The 17,815-nt window shown below is 41.7% G+C and overlaps 1 protein-coding gene and 1 non-coding gene across 2 annotated transcripts; both read left to right on the top strand.

The window, feature by feature from the left end:
- The first annotated feature begins 1,082 nt into the window (after window positions 1-1,082).
- LOC146437495 (PABIR family member 2-like) lies at window positions 1,083-11,515 on the top strand. Its single transcript, XM_085060563.1, has 10 exons — window positions 1,083-1,523; window positions 1,858-1,936; window positions 3,257-3,313; window positions 3,699-3,742; window positions 3,823-3,877; window positions 4,101-4,202; window positions 5,437-5,525; window positions 6,046-6,110; window positions 8,356-8,452; window positions 9,523-11,515. The coding sequence occupies exons 1-10, from the start codon at window positions 1,408-1,410 to the stop codon at window positions 9,671-9,673; spliced, it is 855 nt and encodes a 284-aa protein (XP_084916689.1). The 5' UTR covers window positions 1,083-1,407; the 3' UTR covers window positions 9,674-11,515.
- On the top strand, window positions 9,300-9,443 carry LOC146437496 (small nucleolar RNA U109). Its single transcript, XR_014852355.1, has one exon. It is a non-coding gene; the product is annotated as a small nucleolar RNA U109 (small nucleolar RNA).
- Window positions 11,516-17,815: the final 6,300 nt, after the last annotated feature.

Raw genomic sequence — 17,815 nt, 5'->3', positions numbered from 1 at the left:
GAAAATATTTAAAATGTAATCTTGTGGGTCTTTTAACTCATCTCCATGCATCTTTGTGCATCTCAGCACAAAGCTCTTCATTAATAGTATCAGTTCAGTGAAATAAATATAACCATCAACAACAGTTGATGGGATAGAGTCCCTGAAGGTAGAAAACTGGAATATGCTCATGTCAGTCTGGATTAACAAAAAATGCAAAGAGGTACTATAAGAAATATTAAACTATAGAAACAAGAGTTCTGATGGGTTATCTATAAGCATCTACCTTCAATTGTTTTAAAGTAAGAGAATAATTCATCTAGCCATGTTCCCAATTAAGGTAGTTGAAATGTTGAAAAATATTAGCTTTTCTCTCTTGTCTGTTTCAACACCTAGCACTCTGGCAAAAGAACTGTTGTATCCCAGGAGAAAATGAAGACCTTTTTACATTTGGTGCTGGGAAAGACCCTGAAGCACCCCTGCATGTAAGAGACAAATTTACATGCTGCAACTGTTACTGTGGAAAAATACTGTAAAATAAAGGCAAGCACAACCTTAGATGCTTTGATCACTCGGAGTGGAATTGCCAATGCCAGTCCCAAACCTCAACACAGCCAAGAACTAGGATCGCATGTCTCCTAACGAATTTTACGCCAGATTTCTGAAAGCTGTGCAGATTCTCATTGCAATCAAAGCCCCGGTACGTGCTTCAGCAGCCAGGGAAGGCTGGGGAGAACACTAGGAAAGCCTGCGGGACTTAGGTCGGAGAGGACTAAGCCTTGAAGAAGGTCGCAAAGTTTTTTCCCCACTAGGAGAGGAGACAGGCCCCTGAGGAGCCCAGCCCGGGACGCGCCGGCGGTATGGCCGGGATGGGGTGGGATCGAGCCCAGGCCACGCCCCCAGCCACGCCCCCAGCGCGCGTCCTAGCGACCGTTGCGGCGTTTCAAACACACAGACGCTCCGCCCGCAGCCAATCAGCGCGCGCGTCGCCCCCGGTGGCTGTCGGGAGCCCCGCCGCCGCGGAAGCAGTGCCGGGGTGCGGAGCCACCGCGCATGCGGGGTGCCAGGCGGGCGGCGCTGCCTGCGCCGCGATCTCCGCGCATGCGCAGTGCGCGGCGGCGGCGGGCGCGGAGCGCGGTCGGCACCGAGGGGAGCAGCGGGAGCGGCGGGAGCGCTCCCTCCGCCACCGCGGGCTGCGGCACCGGCAGCAGCTGCTGGAGCAATTGGCCGCCCCCGGGCCGCCCCCGGGATGCGGCGGTGCTGCGGCCGCCCCCCCTGCCGGGCCCGGCGCGCCCCCGGGCTGAGCCCGCGGCGCCGCCCGCGGGGCCTGTAGGTGCGGGGCAGCGGCGGCCCGAGGAGCCGCGGCGGCCTGAGGCAGTGAATGGGCGCCGCGACGGGGCGGGAGGAGCCGGAGCCGCCGCCGCCGCGATGGCTCAGGAGAAGATGGAGCTGGACCTGGAGCTGCCGCCGGGGAGCGCCGCGGCCCCGGGCGACGGCGGCGGGCTGAGGCGGTCGAACAGCGCCCCGCTCATCCACGGGCTCAGGTGAGGGGCCCGGGGGCTCCCGGCCCGGCTGATCGAGCTCCGGGGTCGCCGCCGGCCCCGCCGCGGGCCTCGGGCAGGCCCGGTGCTCCCTGAGCGGCCTCGGGAACGGGTCCCTTGTCCCTCGGAGCGCGGGGCCGGCGCTGCCAGTGCCCCCTTGTCCCTCTTTGGCTCAGGCAAGTTCCTCGCCGCGCTCCCACAGCGACAGCAGTGCTTCTGTTCCAATAAAACGATGCTTTCAGCGCTCCGGAGGCTGCAGCGCGTGTCACAGCACTGCGGAGCTTTATGTAAAGCACACCCCAAAAAGCTGTTCACGAAACCTTTTCTCTCCCCGCAGTGACAACTCCCAGGTGTTTCAGCCTTATGTGTTGCGAACTCGCAGGAACAGCACAACAGTTATGAGCCGTCATGGAATGGTGAGGAATCTGAAGCATGTCATGTTTACACACAAAAGGGATTAATTGGAGTAGAGAAATGAAGTTAAACTTGATTTGTATTTGCACGAAGTATCCTAGCAAGCTTCCAAGCTGTAGAATAAGCATTTTTTTCACCTCTAACTGCAATGTGTAATGAAATAATACTGATGTGTTGACTGTGTGTGTCCCCAAGAAGACAAGAGTAGTTGAAGTTATATGTGACTCCCCATATTAAGGACAGTTTTAAAGTTAATTTGAGCCTAAGACTGCATGTTCGAAGAGTAAAGTGCTGTCACAATAAAAAATCTTAGAAGGGTGTTTTAATTTGTTGAGAAAATGGTTGAGGGAGTCACAGTTCTTTTTTGACCTGTTTGCCATAGTGTTCTTTTTTTGCAAAGGCAGAACACTAGACCTCAGAAAGTCACTGAAAGAAGAGTAATTTATTTGTTACTCTCTGTTATTTCTTATACTCTGTTACAAGTCTGGTAGTGTGCAGTGCTGCAGTGGTTTAAGTTTTCAAAGGTGTTGCATTTCTTTTTTTCCACCCTCTCCTTGACAGGTGAGGGATTTACATGCTCCTTCCACTGAAACTTTTCTTTCTTACCTGAGGATAATGAATATGAAATATTGCTCTTTCCAAAACCTTAAAGTCCTGAAATAGTTTCCTCTATGTCTTCTGTTCAGGAAAGGTGACAGGGAATTTTTATTCAAAGTCTTCTGTTATGAGATTTCTTAAGAATGCAAAATTTTGGAGCTCAGGTCAGTAGGTGTGGCATTGGATACACAGCCATCCTGAGTGAGAACTGATTTATATGTGATGTTAGTCTGAGTTTCAGAGGAATTAGATGCATAGAACTGCATATAATTGAAAAATTGCAGAAGTGAAGCTTTAGGGAGTGTTGTTCAAGACTGAGCTGAAACACTGATGTTTCTCCTTTACAATAGCCAGCTGGTTGAGTAAGGTACTACAGGAGTTTGTCATATCCTGGGCAGTGGAAAATTGTGTAACAATCATAGTTTCATTTGTAGGATCTCACTTGTCTAAATGGCATCTGTAGCTATTTGTGTACTTGAGATGTTGAGCAGTGTCTGCCTGCAAGTCAGATCCGTGCCACTCGCTGAGTGATACAAGGAATTTGTAAGTGGTAAAACAAGTCTTTTCTCTTGAAGGTCAGTGTTTGCTTTTTTTGCAACATTGTTTGAGTCATCCACGTGTAGTTGAGAAGCTCGTTCTGAACTCCCTAAGAATGTAATTGAAAGTAGTATGTATGCAAGCAGTTATGTGTGATTTAATCATTGTGGCTATCACTTTTTTTCCAGTTCTTGTCATCATCTCCTATTCGTATTCCTAGCAGCCGACTTCATCAGATCAGAAGGGTAAGTGGAGTTATCTATGTATTCAGTAACAGAATGAAAAGTACTATATAATATTGAAGTACTTGCTCTGCAGTGAAGTATAGTGGGAGTTTTTGTCCTACTGAGTTTCTTAAGTACTAAAGAAAGCTGAATATTTTTTATGATTTAATTTCAACAAGGAAATGGCCTTGCAAGGCTTATTGTTATATTTAAGCTACCTTGCATTTTTGAAGTGTTTCATCTAAGAGAAGCAGTGAGCTGGACTAGTGGCTGCCCTGTCTTTCTGTAGTGGTTCTGCTGTTCATATTTCAATTCTGATGGCAAATAATGGAATCACTTGTGTTATTTCAAGTACCTGTGATCAATCAAATGTTATGGGAAAACTTATGACATTTATCTCCTGCAGGAGGAAGGAGTGGATTTAATGAACAGAGAAGCAGCACATGAAAGGTGAGTGTTATTGAAAGAAGGTGATAAAATAGCCAGAGTTATCCTCTTTGTAGCTACTGATGGGGTTTTTTGTATTCTAGGGAAGTGCAGACAGCAATGCAGATAAGCCAGTCATGGGAGGAAAGCTTGAGCCTGGTAATCTTTTTATAGATGTTTCCTATTTAATTCTACTTTTACACTCAACTGACAAATTTAAGGGAAAGAGAGGAATTAACTGTGAAAATAATTTAAGAATTTAAGCTCATCTGCTTTAGCTACTTTATGCTTTTGACCCAATGACTTTCCATTAGAAGGTTGTGCCTTGGATTTCAAGGTAATATCCTGTGCCCATGTTTAGTCTGAAACTTTGTATTCACAGAGCGACAATGACTTGGACAAGTCTGAGAAATCTTTTTCCCCAAAGAGAATAGACTTCATTCCAGTTTCGCCTGCACCTTCACCTACAAGAGGAATAGGAAAGGTATGATAAGTGAAATACCAAACTGAGACAATATTTCAGAATTCCAGACCAAGCTGAGCTATCAAGACGTGTAACTTCACAAATTGTTCCATAAGTTAAAAAAACCCCAAACAACACAACCAAACAAGCACCAAAAACCCTAAATCCACATTTTGTTGGTTTCTGAGAATCACATAGTTGCCATCTGGGAGCCTGCAGAGTTTAAGCAGTGAAACACTGGATGTTTTCAGTTACTGGTGTTTGTGCAGTGTTTGGGTGGGTTAGGACTCTGGTTCTAGGGAAGAGGTCATGGATAAGATCTTCAGGTGCAGAAGCTGGGGGATGCAGGGGAAGAAGCACCAAAATTGGACTGCAAATCTGTGTGGTGACAGATGAAAATATGTCCATCAATTGTGGAAAGGAAGGCACAAATGCACTCTGAAGGAGGACTTGGGTGTACTCAACTTGTACTGAAAACTGGTGGTAGATGCCGCAGAAAGAGGTGGATCTCAGATAAACTACTTTTCCAGTGAAGAAACTGGAATCTGGGTTTAAAGATGGGCTGCTTGACCTTGTTCTCACCCTCTTGTGTGATTCTGCTTTTGTACTGCCAGCATTTCACTGCAGCTCCTACCAGATTGGTGCATGGAGCAGCCACGTATGAGTGCTGGGCAATTGTGTTCCTGGGAAAACACTGATGCTGCCAGCTGGTCCTGTGCTTTTGGAATCCTGACTGTAAAGCAGCAGTAGATAACTTGACAGAAAGATTTTTGTGTTTAACTAGCTAAGCTAAGCTCATGGGCTAAGCTCAAATTAGCTGCAGAATCACAGAGCTAAATATCCTGTTCTACTCTGGAATATTGTCAGTTTTCTGATGTATTTTGAGTAAACTCAACTTGCTTGTTTAACAAGCCCCTTGAATTAAGTAAGTCCTGAGTACTGTACTGCTGTTTCAAAATGTAACAAAGAACAGAAACAATTGTCTTATTTAGAGAACAGTGTATTTTAATTTTATGTTTCTTGTGGATTTCAGTTTTAGCTTAATCTGAGCAGAATTGCATGGGCCAGTATGTTTTTGTAAGTTAAGTTCTAATACTTCTAAGATGACATTTGATAACCTATCTAATCAATTGCTAGCTTTTCTTTAAGTATAAGAAGGGAATAGAAGAGATGTTTTAGTTGGAGGGTTAGGTGTAACATTTGAGTGTTTTAAAGGAAATTCTGAAGTGTCTTCACTTGAACTTTCTTCCTGCAGCAATGTTTTTCACCATCATTGCAAATGTTTGTGAGCAGTAATGGATTACCTCCAAGCCCTATTCCCAGTCCAACAAGGCGATTCTGCAAGTAAGTAATAGGTGTCTGTTGGAGTTCAAGCCAAAAATTGATTAAAGCTGATGTTAAGGCATGAAAAGAGACTTCAGTTTTACAGCAGCTGAAGCACTGCCACATAAAAATGCTCTGAAAGTTCAGCCTTTACCAGTGGTAACTTTATGTGGGTGCTCTTACAGAGCCTGTGTCAACTTTGAACTAGACTTTGTAATTTGAGGGGAAGTTCCCAGGTATTTCAAATTAACTTTGTCAGCAGATCAGCTTTATATAAATACACCACAAAATTTAGAAATGGGTTGAAATGAGGCTGTGATTCACTAAGGGAAGGACAAAACCTTAGAACATTTACTACAGCTTCATGTGGCAGATAATCTGCACTAAGAGGCAGTACTAATTTGTTGTCTATGTATTTAGATTCCATAAGAATTCCAGTTGTGCACGAACAGTTGCGAAGAATGCTTCATATGATGTGGTTGTGTGGATTTGATGTGACTTGGAGCCTTTACAGGCCTGACTCTCAGTATTCTCTCTTCAGCAGGAGGAGTCAAAGTCCTATCAACTGTATCAGGCCCAGTGTTCTTGGCCCCATTAAAAGAAAAGGTATGTGTATTTACCTTAACAGATATTTTAATATGGATGTAGTTCTCTAGCTGGATAAAATTTTGTTATTCTGTAAATGTAAAGCCTTTGTATCCCCAGTGAACTGGAATTTGCCAGAATACTGGCAGAATAACTGAAGAATACAATGTAAAGTAGCTAGTCTAAAACACGGGAAGGAAACACTTTAAAAACAGCTACCGCTTGAAAGGGGCAAACTTTATTATACATCAAATTAAATGTCAGGGCTTACGAATATTCATAACATTCCTACGAGTACCACTGAACAGTGCACACCCTTCAGATCATCTTAGGAATGTTGCTTATCATGCAGTATCTTCTAAACTTAGTACTGGATGTTTGTTTTCACTCTGAAAGTTCAGAAGGTGAGTGTTTAGATAAATGGAATAGATCACTGCCCTTTCCTCCTGAAGAGGGGAAAACGCATTCTTTCCTGGAAGTGTTCCATGTTAGACATTTTCAAATAACATCCCAGAACAAATCTCCATAGTAGAAGTGTAAGAATGAGATACTTACAAGTGTGCCTTTAGGTGTGCTTATCCTTTCTGCTTTTTTTTTTTTTAACTTAGGCATTCTTAACTGCACCAAAAACATGTCTTATAAGTGTACAAGACTTGCATTTAGGCTTTGAGAACAGTTACTGTTTGTTGTTTGGCTTTTTTTTTTTTTTTTTTTTTTAGTACTGCTTGTCCTATCAGGTAAAGACTTGATACTGATTTGACAAAGGAAACAAGTTTTCTCATAGGTATCTGCTCTATCTTGGCTGTTACTTTCTGTGAATTTCAGTGGCATTAAAATTGAACAAGTTTAGTAAACTCAAGGATCAATAAAGAATAGGTATTCATATGAGAATAGGTATTCATATGAGTATTTTACACAGATTGTAAAAGTAGTGCAGGTAGAGAAGCCTTTCCTCACCCAATCCATGTGCTCCTGTGGAGCATCTTTTACAAAGTGGAGATACAAGTTTGCCTTTTCTTATGTGAAATATCAAGGAATTTTCAAAATGCTGCTTAATTTTAAAACATTTAATCCATTTAAATGAACTTATTTTCTTTTAATAAATATGTGCTCCTGTTCTTTTCCTTCTGCATTTTAGCAGTAGCTTCATAGTAGGAGAAAGAAAGCCATGAATTGAAGAGCTTTTCACTACTATAGGAAATTCAAACTGGTAGAATGTGCAATCTGTTGTAGCAATGCAGATTTGTCTCTGTGAAATTTAAGGGGCAAAAGTGTTACTTAAGTTGTTGTGTTAATTTTCTACCAGACCAAGTATTTTATAAATGTTTTTTGCCTGTTGTGCTTGCTAGGAGCAATTATTTCTTAGCTTAAGACAGGAATGTATCCCTGTGGGCTGAAGGAAATGAAAATTTGAGGGGGTTATCAGTCTTTTATAAAATGTGGCAGAATGTATAGACTGGTTAAGCATTATAGCAAACCTCTGTCAGATTTTTAAACTCACTCTACAACTACAGCAAAGTCTAGGTAAAAGTCAGAAAAATTATTACCATTTCATGCTTCCTCCCCAGCTAAAAATTAAAATATACTGTAGCTGAGAGGGTGTTCTTTTTTTTGTTTGCAAGTTCATAATATTTCCAAATGTCTGTTGTAGAGCAGCTATTAATGAGCCAACTCATTCTCAGGGCAGATTACACTAAACAGATTGCACAAAGTCTCCCCATCATATTTAATCTTTACATGTCTGTAGATGGTTACAGGTACAAAGACAGTCTGATCCATGATGAGTAAGTGGAAATGCTTCCACATGACAGATTTATTCCATTCAGCTTTCCTGTAGAAGTGTACCCATGCATCAGAATTTGTTGTACATGGGAGGGTGAAACTGAACTCGGCTGGCATTCTTATTTTCACAATCACTAACAATTTTAATCTTCATATTTTGACTTATGTCAGATGTTCACTTAAAATTAAGTCATGGTAATTAGTTTGCTGTAGATTTTGTCTGATTGTAGTACAAGTAGCAAGGTTTGTCTTTGAGATTGTTGTAACCCCTCAGATACTGCTGAAGCTTTAGTTAAGGATGGACTGCATGTTTTAACAACAGCTATCATCAAATTAAGGTGCTTGGTTGGCTGAATTAGAGAATTTATGTTACAAATGCAGCCTTGGAGTATAGTGGGTCAAACCTCTCTTTTACAGTGGACAAATATTAAATGGATGTTCCAGAGACTCAAGTGAGTTTGATTATTTGCACTGTTTTTCTTAGGTGAAATGGAAACTGAAAGTCAGCCAAAGAGACTTTTCCAAGGAACAACCAACATGCTTTCTCCAGATGTTACACATCTGACAGATCTCAGTTCATGGTAAAATATTTCATGTGCACTGAAATGCCAAAACAGGGAATGTGCATTTATCACATTTCTAGTTGTTTTTTCCAGGAAAAAAATACTTTGTGTGTAGCTTGTGGGTGTGTATTAGTGGCAACTATCCTGTGGTAGTGTCCTGTGACAATAGCCCTCTTCGTCTGATCAATTCTTCCTGAACAGTATCTAGCCTAGATTTTGTGTATCAAAGCTTTTACACTTTATAATTGTTACAAATATAATTGTTACAAATCCCTATCGATTCATAAACAAAGTTACTTTGCTTCACCATTGCGGTACGTAATGTACATACAGTGGTAATGTAGTGTCTGTGGCACTTCCCTGAATACTTAGATAATGTGTATGGGTACTTAATTGTTCTTGTCCCTACATTCATGATTCTTAGAGTTAAGTCATCTTCCTTTATTACAATAATAAAAAGGCAAATTCTTTTTTTTTTTGGGTTGAGTCACATAGTAAGTATTCAAAAATATCAGCTGTTATTACTGTAATTTCAGTTTACCTACAGACTTGAAACTGCCAAGATTTTTTCTTTTCCATGTTGCTTCCCCCTAAATTGCAAAAGCATCCATTTATGTGCCCTCTGGGATCTTGTATCAAGACTTCAAAATCCAAACACAGGAATTCCATACTTGCAAGGATAAAACAGGTCTCAATCTTGCTTTGAGTAGTGCAATGATTAAGAGCATACTAACTAATTGATGACATCTTTGCAGCATTGGTGATTAATTTATTATTTTTCCTTTCCTATAAGCTTTTAAGTTTTTGTACTTACTAGTTGTCACCTCCTTTCTACATCTGATTAAAACCAGCTTCATCATTTATTCTGCATGTTAAAAAACCCCAATAATTCTGCTCCTCATTCCCATGAGGAGCATGAATATCTATAACATGCTACAGAAAACAAGGAGTTTTCAGGGCTGCCAGTCTTGCAGTAAAGACTGAGTGGTAGTATAGGTCTCCTACAAATCCTCTCCAAGGGGGAAGCACTTCAGCTTTGTACAGAGCCTTGCACCCCTGCACTAAAGAGCCTTTTTCCCTTTCCCCAGCCTGTCCTCGGATATTCTCGACGGGAGTAGCAGCAGTGTTGGCTCTTCCTCTGATTCCCTGACTAAAGGCAGCATAACCACAGAGTCTCCAGTGACGTGCTCCAACTCCTGCTCCTCCTTCATACTGATGGATGACTTCTCACCCAAGTGACTTTACCAAGTCCTGAGTCAGTGTCTGGCTGTGCTGTCCCCTTGCTGTACACTCGTACAGAGAAACGAACTCTGATCCTTGAACCATTCATATGAGGTTTATTAAAAGGAAAAATTGTTGTTACTGTAATCCTTGGCTACTTTCCAGTGATTTTTTTTTCTTTTTTAATTTATCCATTTAATGGACATTGTAGACCATATTAATGTCTGGTTTTGCGAATTTATTTTTTAAACAAGATGTCTGCTGGTATTATACTAACTTTTGCTTTCAGGAATTTGCAAACACTTTTTGATTCCAGGAATAGGTATCTACCTATTAGTGTTGCAATTTTTAGGAATGTACTTCTATCATTATCATGGTCACTATGTCTAGGGAAATAACTTGGTTTAGAAGGATATGAAAATACTAATTTATTCTCTGGCACTTCTACTATTGAGTAAAATTATTCTTGTGGTTTTTTTGTTTTTTTTCCTCCAGTCGCTAGCCTCAAATTCCTTTATGGAAGGGAGAAAAATATATTTTATTTTCTTAGTGCTGCTAGTCATTTTTATGAATTCATTTATAGAAGACCACATTGGGTGTGGAAATCTCACTCTATTACATTAAACTAAAAACCCCACAGCAAAATAACTAGTGACTGTCACTTTTGCCATCAGTGAAGAAATAATAACTCTGCAAACATGATTAAAATAGCTGCATAGTTCTCTCCCCAGAACATTTTTCCTACAGATTGTATGAAATAAAGTCATTATTCAGCAAAATTTGGCCAGGAAAAATTAATCCACACCTCGATCGAAGACATACAGTGCAGATAACTAAGTTAATTAAACTACTGTGTAGGAGAACCATGTATGGCACCATCGATGTCTCCTGTGGCATTGAGGTCATAAGTATTTTTGTGCCTTAGGGGACATTGTTACAAAATTATGGAATGTAAACCAGAGGGGTGGGTGGGGAAAGTCCTTTGTGTACAGCTTGTTTATAGAGTGCTTACCCGAGTCTGTCAGCGGTGCTGCTTCCCTTAGTGTTCCTTTCCGAGGTGTGGAGGGGCTGGGGCAGCCCTGGCTCTGAGGGGCAGCCAGGGTGACACCCTTTGCAGCTGCTCTGGACAGAGTTTGTCCCTTTGTTGGTCATGAGCAGAGCAACCAGCTCAGCAAACGTTTGATTCTCAAGGAAAGGCTTTGGATTGGATATGAGCTCTGCAATTTGCTTGGTGAAGGAGTTCTCTTTGAGCTATGAGTAGTCTTGATACAGTACCTTGGTCAGTCTGAGGTAGGAACAGATATTTTACTTTTTAAAACTATAACGGGGCAAAATAAATCCGTTTGTAATCTACTGTGTTATGCTATTTATTATTTATAACTCTGTAAAAAGTCTGTGGTGATGAATTATAGTATTTTTTTATGATTGAATAAGTTTTTTATGTTCAGTAATTGCTGGCTGGTTTGTATTTAATACGCAACATTGTCTGCCAGAATCATAAGCTTCCATTTTTGAATGTTTGTAACATAAATGCTTTTGTTACCTAAAAGTACAACTTGTGATCTTTCTGAAAGAAAATAGCACTGAATTTAAAGTAAGATTATGTGCTTTAGATGTGAGCACAATCTCTGGCAATACTGTCTGGCTAAAAGGGGAGGGGGAGAAAACCATAATTTTTTCTGTTCCACAGAAGCTGTTGGGTATCCAGAAGACATGTACATACCAGATTATTTTTAAAAGTGTTTCCATTAAATTGTAAGAAGTACCAGAATGGGCCAACAGTGGCACTATTATTTGTATTATCATTTCCACCTGTGGAGCATTAGTTCCCCACTTCAAATAAATGTGCATATTGTAAAATATTGTCCACTGGTGCCGTTTTTAAATGAGCTCTACAGTATTGAATGTTGATTTTGTTTGTGTATGCACAGTGCTATTTCTTGAATTTTTGATGTCTTAAGTTGCTTAATTATTTTTTTATTCATGCCTGTATCTTCTCTGCCTTCTAGGTGCTTAAAGAAGGCTGCTTTTCCATTTGCAAACTATTGATAAGCAGTCTGTGATAAAATCCAACCCCTGTTATCTGTGCCCCAGTTTCCTTCTTCCTTGCTTTTACTGGTACTGTGATTTAGAAATCTGAAGGAGGGGTGGCAGGAGGGGGAAACCTATTGCATGCTTTCTTAAACCTGAGAAGAGCATAGCTATTGCTTAATTTTGGCTGATTTACCTGTACAATTGATGTATTCCAGATTTGTTTGTTAGTGGAGAGTCTTATCTGAGTGCTGGCCTCTGTAAACATTCGAATGTAAGCTGCATAAAGCAAGCGCACAAATAGTCACTCTTGTTACAGCAGTTTTTTGTAGTGTTCTGGCTATTCCTCATTCTTGGGATGTCTTGTAAAAGACATTGCTCTTTTATAAAATATATACGTAATGCACACACTCACTGTGTCTGTTGTTTCAGAACGAATGGGTGTCTCTGTGTAGCAGGTCCAAGGCAGGCCCAGGTTCTCTTTCACGCTTCTAGCACAACTTGTTCATTTTGAAACTAAGTTTTCCAATATGCTGATCATTGGTATTTGCACTTAACCACATTTGAGTTGCCACTGCTTAGAGGGTTGATTGATACTGTAGCACACTGAGTAAAATGGACTAAAAGTTGCATTTCTGGATTTGTTACCTGCCTTGTCAGAGGGAAGTAGATTCCAATTGGGAAAGAAGGCCAGCTAGTGCTGGTAGTCAGCTGTAATGTGTAACTTTTGACTTTCAACAACTGTTTTTTATGACTTCACTAGATGTATTCTGCTGAATTGCCATGATGAGAGTCCAAGAATTCCTGTCTTTCCTCCACTTCCATCTTTTTATAAGGGATCATTAGTGCATATCTATTGCTGAGAATCACAGGGATGAGTTACCTTTAAGGTTGTAATAGTTGAGAACTAAGTTAAAATACCTGTGTAATTCAAGCAGCATTTTAGGTGGACTGTTTTTAATATGTTAATTAGCACAGCATTACAACAATGGTCTTTGTATGCCTCATTGACCAGCACTGCCTTTAGATCATACCCAGAGCACGCTGAATCCTCATTTCATGGGCTTAAACTGCTGGAAGGATTTTACCAATGGTTTAGAAAAATGTGTGTGTCAGCTGTGCAACTCTGTATGTTTTGATAATATCAAGTGTTCTGCATCAGGAAATGGATCACAGTGTGCATGTTTCATTCTCCTTCATTGAATTTCAAATTGGGGGATCATGGGCCCAAAAGCCTGTATTTAAGGGGCTGTTTTTCTGACTGTATGTGATTAAATACTTTCTCCTACAATGAAGGTAATTAAACTGTCAGTGGGTGAGGATGTAAATCTGAGTCCTGCAGACTTTATTGGAAAATTCATTCTTGAAAGGCACAAGAAACTCTATACCGCATAAAAACACTGAAGTGGAATATTTTAAAAAATTTCGTAAGTCATGATAAAAATAGAGAACTCGTTTTAACAACTCAAAATGCTAAAAACATTTTAAATGCAAGGCTTTAACTTGGCATGTTTCTCCAGACAGGTACACATTTGAGGCTGTATGCAGAGGTGAGCTTGAGCAGGCTCAGGCAGATTTGGGACTCAGGTTCTGGTGCACAAACACAATAGACAGGCCAGGGGAAATTATTTTTTGCAAATATTCACATTCTTATCTGTAGACCCTGCTGTATATTGTGTGACAACAAAGATGAGAATTTGTTTTTGCTGGAAGGAATTCCATCTGCATATTTTTTCCTGATAACTTCATAATAAAAAAAGCTTTGCATTAACACGAGTTCAAGAATTTCATGAAGTCATGAGCCTGTTGCATTTGCTTTTTTAGAGTAAAGGCCAAGGCATATTTTTGGAGCTATACAAACTGCCCCTTGTATTCCAAGGCTATCATATGAGTGGCAGCTGTCCATAATAGATGGAAAGGGACTTGGCCTATCATTCAGTATTTCAGTCTCTCTTGAGGCCAGTAAATAATCCTTAGCAAATTCAGTGTACAATGTGTCCCTGGAGGGACCAGAAGACCCAGTGAGAAGGAAGTAGTGACTTGCTCCTCTGACTATAAATTGAAGAGTTTTAGCCTGGAATTAATCTTACACAGCTAATTTTCAGAAGGAAAAGGCATTTTTCAGACAACTGAGACTTTTCACAGGGTTCTGCCCTGTTCAGACTTAGAGGAAAATGCTCCTTGTGTGCAAATTTAGGGCTGTTGTGCTTAATACACCCCAAAGAGTGAGCTGTGCTTGCCCGTTAGAATTGGAGTGGCATTGCCTCAGTTCCAGATGGTTTTGGGGAGGGCAGGGATTTGGTGTTTGGGTTTCCTTAAGGGCTGGTTATCTAACTCCCAACAGGGACCTTTGTCATCAGGCTAAAATCAGAAATAGATGTTGTTTTAGGGCAAGTCTGTTTTCTCAGGGAGTAATTATGCTGCAGAGCTGGTTTAAGGGTGACAGCCAGGGTTTGCCTCCTGCTGTAGGACAGGGCTGCCCTTCCCATAAATGCAAAGGCACAGAAGCCACTATAATGTGTCCCTGCACCTCAAGGCTATCCCTTTATCCCTTTAGAGTGGACTGGGCACTTGGCGGAAGTTTCGTTTCATTTCAAACCCTTTTTGCATTCAAGCTGCTTTTTATTACTTGCTCTTAGATCTTAAAGCCTTTTGGTTTGAGTCTTGCCTCTGATTAGCATGCCAGGGCCAGCGTTTTCTTTTTAAACCTGGAGCAATTTGGTTTGTTGTTCTTGCATTATGAAGTTTGGAGATGGGGAGGAGGTGGGTTCTTGTTATTAACAAAGAATGCATGTTAGCTTGGATGATCACAAAAGATTGTGGGTGTTTTAAAAGAAATGAGACCTGAAAACATAGAACAAAGAAATGCCTATTTTTAGAGAAACCAATTTGGCTGGTTTGATACCAGGCTCTTTTTTAAAATGCAGGCAAAAGTCTTTTGAGCATGTTTTTAGTAACAGCAACAAAACTCAATGTGCTTCCACCTCCAAAGTCTTCTTACTGTAGAGTAAGAATTTATTACTGAGGGACCACAAGTTTTGTTCATCTCTAAACAACCAGGCCAGGTCTCTCTCAGTCTCTGAATAAGTTTGCAGTAACTGTCCTTGTGATTCAACAGGCCATTTAGTGACACCAAGCCATCAAGCACTTCCTGTCTGTCCAGAAGGCATCATCACATATTGTACAGGAATTCTAACACTGTTGTTCTCCCTTAGCTTATTTCTGAGGGCCATAAAATTTTATTACCTTTTATACAAACAAAATTATTATTTGCTCTTGATTACTATAGGTTGCCTATCTTACAGAATATCTGTGGTAAAATTCCTGGTGGACTCTTGCCTGTCTCTCATCTTGGGGTATAACAGAGTTTGGGATTTTTGATTATTTTTCAGATAATGTAATGTTTTCTGGAAGAATTATCTGTTGTGTTTTGATTCTGCAAAGCATTTGGATATAGTTTAGCAGAAGTAAGTCCTATTTAACAACATGAGTCAAATGAATTTGAAGACAATGATATTGATTTGGAGACAATGATAATTGTTTTTTCAGAAGCTGAGTAGTTTAACCCTTCTGTTAACTAGAGAAACCTCCTGCATTCTGCCACCAATTTGAACTTCCACCAAAGCTGAGCAAGTTGGCAGAAGGTCCCAGCTATTATTTGTGTTTGTATAGTTTATAACACAGATTACAAAAACCCCATTGTGCTAGAACAAAAATATTTTCCTTCCCCTAAATAATTTGCAATTTAAATTTGTCATGAGAACTGTAATGTGTGCAATGTGTCCTCAACAATTTTTTCAGTATGCAAAAGTTATGGTTTGTGATAGGCAGGTAGGAAGCAGGTGGTATTAAAGACTGTGGGCCCAAGTAGATTAAAGAATGTAATGGAAGTTAACTAGTCCAGAATCTAAATATAAATGTTGGATCTAGCCTCTGACAAAGCTCTACAAGCCCCTAAAATTCTGGAAAAATTCAGCTACTGTCATGAACTTAAGAGCTCTCTCTCAACACTAGTTAAGTGTCAACACTTCCCTATTTATGACCAGAACCTACAAGAATTTGGAAGAAAAATAAATGTGAAAAGGGGGAGCTAGAATAAAAATGCCTCTGTGCCTATGATGTATGAGTACTGGTTTGAAAAATGTTACAAAGTACAGTGAATTGGGACAAATGTGCTTTGAATAAGAGTTGAGGATGAACTACGTAGAGTACGTGTAACATCTTGTTCGTGTGCAAGAACAGACTGTGAAAGAAACAGCTTTGTGTGGGAGAAGCAACATCAAAGGCCCTGAAAGAACTAGAGCTGTAATAGGAAACATTTGCCTTTTAGGACTCTTTTTGCTGCTGGTCACTTTTTACTTTTTCTCCTTTTTTTTTTTTTTTTTTTCCCCCTCCTGTGTTAAAGCCCAGCAGCTGAGCAATGAGAGGAGCACGGATTTGTGTATAATTGCACAGATTCCCTCTTGCACCCTTGACATGGAGTTTGCATCAGCCCTAAAGAGTGTGGTTGTGTTTGTTGAACAACCAAGCAAGGCTGGAAGCTCAGCTTCGTGTCTTTAGCTGAAAAGTTAGTGTACAGGATTGTCAGCTTCTGTCAAACACAGATGGGGGCAAAACCCTTCAGGGGGGCAGAGCAGGAATGAGAGGGGAATGAAGGGGGTAGGAGAGGGACAAAGATGCCCCAGAAGCTCTGGGCACTGAGTGAGAGCACAAGGGAGCTGGTGGGACAAGGGACTGTGGATAGAGCACCATGACCGAGCAGGGGGAGGAATGCCACCCAGCAGGAGGGAGATGGCATGGCAAGAGGCTTTTTGCACGCACTCGGTGAGGAGAAAGTGATGGTTTTCCTGCAGAGTGCCAGGATTATCCCTGTTCCCTCATGCTGAGGAAGAAGGGCTGTGGCACAGCTGAAGGCAGGCAGCAACCTGCCACAGCCACATCCTACAGCCTGCACCTCTGTGGGCGTTTCTGGGGGGAGCAGCAGAACTTTTCCAGCCCCGCTTTACGTTAGCAACAAATGACATCGAGCATGAAGGACTTAGAGCGAGCATCAGTGCCACCGAGCAGCACATCCCTGACTGTGCTGGGAGCTTTGGACCAGCTGTGGGAAGTTTGTGGGGATCTGGATGGCCACGGGATGGCGTCTCGTGGCTTGCGAAGCGCAGCACGGTGTTTGGTGAGCAGTGGTAACACTGCCTGAAGTGCTCTGAGCTGCATTCACCCTCCAGCTCCTGTTGCTAGAAACTTCTAATGTTTTCTTCCTTTTCACTCACAACGTAATCTCTTCTTTTCAGAGTCAACACTAACTTCCCAAAGTGAGGGTTTGGACTTCTTCGCGCTAATAACCTTAAAATTGATTTTAAAAAAAGCTCTGTTTGGTTCTAAGGATAATGCAATCCTGTGCTAGATGGGACTTGGATCAAATTTACTGACAACCTGAAATGAATGAATAGGCCCTGCTCACAGTGAGAGCTTTCCTAGGAGTGCATTGCACACTGGCTGTTTTCCCAGCCCCATGGAGCCTTTCAGGAGCCTGCTGTGGCACATTTGGTTGGGTTTAGTGGATTGCAGTGTGCAAGTTGGGTTTTAACCCAAGTGCTGATGCTGCAGTGTTCCCATCAGACTGCACATAGGAAGCAGGAATCTTCCTGTTGTTTCTCCCAGTGGGCACACACAGACCTGGATTTTGGAGAAGGTACAGCAGTTTCAGCTCTGTAGCCTGCAGCACACAGGGGATGTCTGCCTGCTCCTGTCCAGGTGAGTGCTCAGGTAAGGCTGGCCAGAATGTGTCTCAGTGTCTGCTGCTGCTTTGGACAGAGATTGGGTTATTTACTGAAAAACAAGGTGTAAACCAGAGCAGCACCAGCCCTGGGCTGTGTGTGAGAGCTGCCTGCAGGGTCACACTGTGGGCTGGGATGGTCCAGCTGCTGCCCTCCAGCTCTGTGACCTTATCCAGCCTGGAAAGGAGCTGGGGGAAGCTGGGGGAGACTCATGATCTTCCCAAAGGGCTTTTAGATCCCTCCACAGCAAGTGCTGTGCTGAGGCTGAGTACTATCATCACTGCTGCTGCTGGGAATTCTGGTTTGGCCCCTGGATCAGTGACTGGCCTTGTTGTGCCTGTGCTGCACG

Source organism: Lichenostomus cassidix, chromosome 4A, assembly GCF_008360975.1.
Source record: "Lichenostomus cassidix isolate B80296 chromosome 4A, HeHo_3.0, whole genome shotgun sequence".
Lineage (NCBI taxonomy): Eukaryota > Metazoa > Chordata > Aves > Passeriformes > Meliphagidae > Lichenostomus > Lichenostomus cassidix.
Note: the sequence above shows the minus strand (reverse complement) of the source record. Positions and strands in the feature narration are given on the sequence as shown.